The 7102-nt window shown below is 41.0% G+C and overlaps 1 protein-coding gene across 5 annotated transcripts; it reads right to left on the bottom strand.

Annotated features, from left to right (window-relative positions):
• Positions 1 to 2: 2 nt before the first annotated feature.
• ro60 (Ro60, Y RNA binding protein) lies at positions 3 to 6260 on the bottom strand. Of its 5 annotated transcripts, XM_086044018.1 has the most exons (10): positions 6125 to 6260; positions 4241 to 4574; positions 3973 to 4156; positions 3483 to 3703; positions 2845 to 2991; positions 2611 to 2748; positions 2427 to 2543; positions 1711 to 1827; positions 1417 to 1563; positions 3 to 1345 (listed from the first exon to the last, which is right to left on the bottom strand). In XM_086044018.1, exons 2-10 carry the CDS (start codon positions 4553 to 4555, stop codon positions 1193 to 1195), a joined length of 1539 nt encoding a protein of 512 aa, XP_085900144.1. In that variant the 5' UTR covers positions 4556 to 4574; positions 6125 to 6260; the 3' UTR covers positions 3 to 1192. The 5 variants fall into 5 exon arrangements, with proteins under 5 accessions (XP_085900144.1, XP_085900139.1, XP_085900143.1 ...); XM_086044013.1 differs by having other exon boundaries at positions 3973 to 4574; XM_086044017.1 differs by having other exon boundaries at positions 3973 to 4574; positions 6121 to 6245.
• Between the last annotated feature and the right edge of the window lie 842 nt (positions 6261 to 7102).

The following is a 7102-nucleotide window of genomic DNA, read 5'->3' as shown; positions in this document are numbered from 1 at the left end:
GAGACATTAGAATGTTTAGATTTATTAGGATTTTACATTGGCACAACTGTCAAATAGGCTATTACTCAAGAGTACAATGAAAGCATTGGAAAAATGTTGTCATGAATGATTTAATACAGCATTTATTTGAGATCATTCATTATTAGCTAGTTCTTTCCAAACCTCGCCTTCAGTGCGTGTCTTACTTACCTTTAAAATGTCATTTAACCAGTGACAAATTAAAAGTGAGTGTTGGATGAAAATTTACTTGTCCAGATGTTTATAATCTTCAAAACATACAATATATGTGGCAAAAATGAATGCTTTTTGTCCTCTTGTAGACTATAAAGTTATATACCCAAGCACAATGTTCTGTATTACAGAAAAAAAAAGCTTTAATACTGAGTTTAACGCAGTTAACGTGTTTATTAAAGTACATTCAGTTATTTTTTTCTCCCTTATGGGTAGTATATTATTATTATGTTAGTATACTCCATCTTACAAACGCTACGTAACAGGTTCAGCAGAGTTAACAGGCGTTAAATAACTACCAATTGCTTTTGCTCGATAACTTACAAATAAACCAGAAATGCGATGCATACATAATTCTGACTTGCTGCATTATGCAGTAAACAGATTCAGATTCTAACAGTCACACTCAAATATTACATGAGAAAAAAAACACATCCTCCAAAATGCATAATTGCAATTAAGAGCACCAATGATATTCTTGTACAGCAAATACAGTATTTCCTTTTCATTCTACCAACAGGACCTGTATTGGATCCATAGCCAGGCTATAAATAGAAACATAAAAGAAAAAATAAATATTCTCAAAATGTTCAGGGGGTGGGACACAACACAAATCCAATAAAACGTCATCTGTCTTGATGTGGACAGCCCTTGAGTTGAGTATCACAGCATTTAAGCAGAAAATAAACAGATCAGTGTTGGAGTTTGAAATTTAACAGCACAATATGCAACTGTGTCCTAATTGCCTTTTCATGAAAGAAAAACATATGAACATTAGAATTCAAGAATGCTGTCCAGCCTGCTGGACACTTTCTCAATTTGTCAGCAATGAAATGCATGTGAGAAATGATGAAGTGGATTATAGCTTTTTAAGCAGCACTCTAGATATTGTACATGAACCCTGTGTGTCGACTGTGTTCCTTCATGTAGTCAAACGATGCCAGTTAGAGGCTGACCACTTTCATATTAGGTCCTGTGCCAAGTTACGAATGACGCTAAAGGCTCCGAGGTCAAAGCCACAGATATTCAGGAAACCTCTGTCCTCTATGTCAGCCATTGTGTGTCCTATGGATGTCAGCCCACACATCACCAACTTGGAATGGCATCCCGATTTCTGCGCAGACAATGTACATACAAATCAAACATGACCAAAATAAATAAATAATATATAAATGTAGTAAATACTTGTCTGTGATTCTTTAGTGTTTCCACCGGGCTTGCAGTGAAAGTCCACAATGGGTTGTTGGTCAAAATGATAAACACATCTACAGCTTTCCCATTCTCTGTGGCCCATGTTATGGGAAGAGTGCAGTCTGTGCTTCCGCCGGGGATCTGGAACATGCAAAGTTCCAGAAAAAATTGAGTGCAAAGCTCAAGAGTAAGATACGGTCACCAGCAGGGAACATAATAGCTGGTGTGCTATACACCTTCGCTAATTTTGTGGCTGATATTTATTAGTGTAGGACTGGCTGACGTTACCTTTACTAGTTCATCGGTTGTTTGTGCAAGAGTCATGTCTGCAGATACCGAGCACAGCTCCAAATCACCTTCAGAGTAGGCCAGTACGTGAGTATCTGCCTCTGTTCTCGCAAACACCTGTGGCGGACATAAAAAGGTGAAAAGGGACATCATGAAAATAGGTGTTGAACAACTCTAATAACAGCAGATACCACATAATTGCATATTTATACATGATGGCAAATAGTCTAGTAGCTCTTGCCTTACTTGAACCATTTTAGAAACCTTGAAAAAGGACTGCCTCCCTCACAAAACCTCTTTAGTGTCCTTGCATTATTAAAGTAATGTTTTTAATGTATTCGATGTTATGGTGTCATTTTCTGTCATATTTGTAAATGTTACTGTATGTTATGAATATTGAGGCTTGATTTCAAGAAAATCGCAAATCGAAAACCGCAATATCTGTCAGAAATATCGCAATACGAATTTTTCCTAAAACCGTTCAGCCCTACCTCAAACTTTCCCTTCTCTTTGTGTCTGTCTTTCAATTACACACTCCTCAAATGAATGAAAATAGCCACATAGTGAAAGGAATTCTATAGGATTCCATGGTATGTTCACAAACCAACTCTATGACATGACTTCCTATAAGAGTCCAAAAAAAAGGAAAAAAAAACAACAAAAAAACTGATGGCATACCAGGTGTTTCTCTTGTACACACACTGGACAATTCTTACCATAGCAATTACTGCAGCAGCTACTGCAGTGCTGATTGCTGTCCCCGGGACAACACTGCTCAGCGATGTACTCACATCCACAGCCACAACAAATCTTTTACTGACGGGCTCAATATTCTGGAAAAGAAAAACATATATTGTTCGCTGATGCTGTTGGACGGTCTTGATGATTCAATCAACCTACCAAGAAACTCTTATAAAAGGCAACGTCCAGGGCTTTGAGGATGCTGCCATCTGCTGCCCATTTGGTTTTACCCTGATAGCCTTGACCTCTTTTGTAGTGTTCTGAAGCCAAGAGTATGCTGAAAGGGTGCAGCTTTGCCTGAAGCAAACACCACACTTGAAAAATGACAGTTGGCTAGCAAATAAAGTTGCATGTACACGCGCTTGTGCGTAGGAGGACGTGCGTGGGTCATACTTTCTTTAGTGCGGCCTCCGTCTGGATTCGCTCACACAGTGCTTGGGTTTCAGAAGCCCCAGGTTGAAGAACCTTTTTGGCTGTCATTTTCCCTAGAATCCTTAGAACTGACTGAAGCGGCATTTCCTTCAACAGCACCCTCCAAACCTAGAAAGAAAAACGGGAGGATTGAGAGTGCAACTAAGCTGCACATCAAGACGCAACCTTGGGGCACGAGGTATATAACGGCGCCGATTTATTTATCCATCCATCCATTATCCAATCCTCTTATCCTCACAAGGGTCACGGGCATGCTGGAGTCTAATCCCAGCTGTCTTCGGGCAGTAGGCGGGGTACACCCTGAACTGGTTGCCAGCCAATCACAGGGCAGTGGCACACGGAGACACAGGAGCAATTTAGAGAGTCCAATTAACCTACCGCACATGTTTTTGGAATGTGGGAGGAAACCGGAGTACCCGGAGAAAACCCACGCGGGCACGGAGAGAACATGCAAACTCCACACAGGGCGGCCGGGGCCGAATTCGAACCCACGACCTCTGCACTGTGAGGCGGACGTGCTAATCACTTGCCTACCATGCCGCCCCCTGATTTATTTGTAAAAAGTACGCCATTCAGTACAATAATCCAACTACACTCACCAATTTGGATTTGAGGTGGTCAGTAAGGAGCTGCTCCCTCTCCAATTTATGCTCCTCAATCAAATTGATGACCTCGATTTCATCACAACTGTGCTTGACCTTCTCCACCACTTCAAGATATGAAAGCACTTGGACGACCTCCTCTGTGTTCTCTTTATCAGCATAGGCAACTTGGACCTCTTTCCATCCTTTTGCAACGTATTTGCTGATCAAGGCAATAGCTGAAAGAAACACAAAAAGAACCTGTCTCAGTAAAAATAAAGAATCCTTGGAAAGCTTGCACAGTTATTCTTGTCCAAACACATAATTGATAACCTTGGAAGATGTGAAATGTGAATGTGCCTAGAGGAGTCCAAGAAAAATGCAGCAATGGAACATAGGAAAAACATAGAGTATAATATTTATACCTCCTCCCGCATCGCTCCTCTGTAGATATAAGATACAAAGATGAACCATTAGAAAAATGTTGTGCACATTTGTGCGACTTTACCTTCATCTGCTGGTTTGGCGTGAGAGAGCCTGAGTACATCCTTGTGTGACCATCCCCCTCTTTGTTTACATCTGGTCACAACTGCAGCTAGACTCAGGGCATCCTGCCCGTTGTACCAGTCAGACACGACCTTCCTCAAAGCACGTCCCCAAATTCCACATTTCATGTCCTCCTTTAACTCTTTCTTATATTGGATAAAAGAAAATAGATGGGCGGGATCCTGACAAATGTCCTTCACGGCTTTAAATGCTGCACGTTTGGTCGTCACCTCGGAGTGCTGGGAGCACAGGGCCAATGCAAATATGGAGGGGTCAAGTCTGACAGCTCGCCCACCTTGAGCAAAGCTTTGGATTTCGTTCACCATTTCAATACCTCGGCCCTCCTGAAGCATGGAAAGCAGGAGTCCTGCTTGCGCAATACCCAAACGTGCCTCCTCGGCGGCAGTGTATACGTCTCCCTCCGAGCCGTAGCACAGAAAGCGACGCAGTCTGACCTTGTCACTGACCTCCCAGTGACAATGATCACCTGCTGCATTGGACGTATGGTTGCTTGGACGAGATGGGGAGCATCCCGATGGTTCCATTGTCAAGCGGGGGGACAACCTTGAAAAAGTGAATGAGATATGGTAAATCATGGTATAGACGTTACTATACAGTAAAGCATATTCGACTTTGTATATTTTTAGTTGTTGTCAAATGTGCATTGTCTCTTTGCAAACGGGCTATCTGTATGTTGCAACTCCAAGGCACAGAGAGCTGCAGTGGTGTATTTTAAGCAAGTCTTTTATTTTCCCAACTCACAAGAATACAAGCACAGTCTCTCTTCCACACCATGCCTCCACTGCTCGAGTCGACTCGAGAGGCGTTCAAAGCCCATCAGAAAAACCTAAATGAGCGATACCTTCAATTGCAATTGGAAAAATCAGCGATATGCAAAAAAACCCCAGAAAATCCATTAAAGAATTAACAAAACAAATTACATGGGGGTGTTTGTGAACCCATAGCAAAGCAATAACTTATTTTAACATCATCATGAACACATCTTTCTGAACCAATCTAGTCTCCCACATGTGGAACACTTGTGGCATCACTTTAATGGCCAAAACAGACGTGGGTCATTCAGTCAGAATTGTTGCCACAAAAGTGCACGAAATTGATAAACAGCTGTATTCTTCAGCTATGCTAGGTGCTTTTGCCATCTTAACTAGTTAATTACTACCAAATAAGTCAACAATTCAAGTCTAGGATGCACCGCAAGATAGTGCGTCCATGATCAAAACCGCAAAATGGAGGACACTGTGAAAAATCAAACAATCCAAGTAGCTCATATACAAAGTAAGTTAGTACACAATAACATATTGTTTGGTGTTGATTTACATTGTGATACATTTGTAATTTAACACAATTTTAATTTGGTGGATTTGAGTTTGAATCTCAGCTCTGGACCTCCTGTGAGGAGAGTGGATTTTCTACAGGCGTCCCCCAACATTCCAAAAACATGCATGTTTTCATTTTCTTGACATGAAATGGACGTAATTTCAAATGAAGGAGAAATCATTGCCCAGCTCAAGGAGGGGCACCACAGAACTGGACAGCCAGAGGAGGATCCTGCAGACCTTGCTTGCTTGAGTCTGTCACGACCTTAAACGTCAACATCAACAGTTGGCCTCCATGCATTGACAAAAATAGATTAAAGCCGATTAGCAAACGTGATCACACAACAAAATAGATACATCCACAGCGAAAGGTTGACAGTAAACCTAACCAATGTGAACCTGACCTGCTATTTGTTCATCATTACGCTATGCTGCTGCTGCTGCCATTGTTGTTGTTTTAAGCTTGAGTTTGGTAACCAGGTTACCATAGCAGTGGTTTGAGTCATTCGGGCTAAGTTACCTTAGCTATCTGCCAAGGGAAACATACTTGGATCCTACCATAGGTCGATAATGACTGCGTCAGTCAAAAGGTAACAGTAGTCAAGTGAAGGAATTCAAAATCCCAGGTCCGAACTTTCCTTAACTGGGCGCCGGTCCGGACTGGACTGGAAGCTGGAAGCTAAGCTAGCTCAACTTGAATTCTGTTGACTTTGCTGCAAAATAACCCGTCTATGAGTCATGCACGTGAAACCGTAAAACGACATGACACAAACCTACCGCAATATATGGGCACTGCGTTGAACTTCTTAGGATATCTGTCAAGGGGTATCCCTCTTGTTTCTCTGTGAGAGAGCGAATTGGAGACTGGGCCGCAGTGGACGACGGGAATCGTAGTTCAACCAGTGGTTGAAACAACTTCTTCTTGTGTAGTTTTTTTGGCAGTTGGCAAATCAACATTTGATGCTTTACCGCTACCTACCGGACTAGAGTGTGGCGCAGTAGAAAGGCAAGCAATCGAAAACAGCGAACCATACTCGATTTATAGTTCTCACTTTGTTGTTTATAATTTTCTTTATTGTAAAGTACATTGATGAAAATCTCAAATCTTGAGAAATGAGAATTTTTCCACGATAATGTAATTTATTGAGACGATGTTTAATATACAATGACATTTCTTTGGTAGCAGTACCCTAAAAGTAGTTTTTCTTCACTTAGTCTATGGCACCAGGTAATACCTTAAAAAATGGTAGCGTTCCAAGTACCGCCAAAATGACCACTATTATAATATAGTGTATTGGGCCCAATGGTTCATCAAAAAACCCATGGGTTTAATTCAAAAAATCATTTTATATTATTGTAAGCTACCGTAACAATATCTGCAGTTTGAACCTTAAGTCCGTGCTTAAATATAATAACATTACTTAAATAAATTAATTAATTAATTACATTCCACATAAAGAGTGAATAAACCTATGATTTACGTAAATGCGTGAAAACAAATTTAATCTCCAGTTTTCATGGTCTCCCCGTGCTTTGTGGGTTTGTACTTTGGATTCCCCAAACATGCATGTTATGTTCATTCAAGGTTCTGAATTGCCCTTAGATGTGAATGTGAGTGTGAATTGTTGTTTAACTTAAGTATGTCCTGTGATTGACTGATGGCAACCAGTTCAGAGTGTACACAACCATAGGCTTCAGCACACCTGCAACCCAAATGAGGATAATCAGTATAGAAATGAATAAATGGATGGCATG

The sequence above is a fragment of the Filicampus tigris genome, chromosome 10, assembly GCF_054856515.1.
Source record: "Filicampus tigris isolate MCC_2025a chromosome 10, RoL_Ftig_1.0, whole genome shotgun sequence".
Classification (NCBI taxonomy): domain Eukaryota; kingdom Metazoa; phylum Chordata; class Actinopteri; order Syngnathiformes; family Syngnathidae; genus Filicampus; species Filicampus tigris.
The sequence above is the reverse complement of the archived record's forward strand: the minus strand, read 5'-3'. Positions and strand labels throughout refer to the sequence as shown.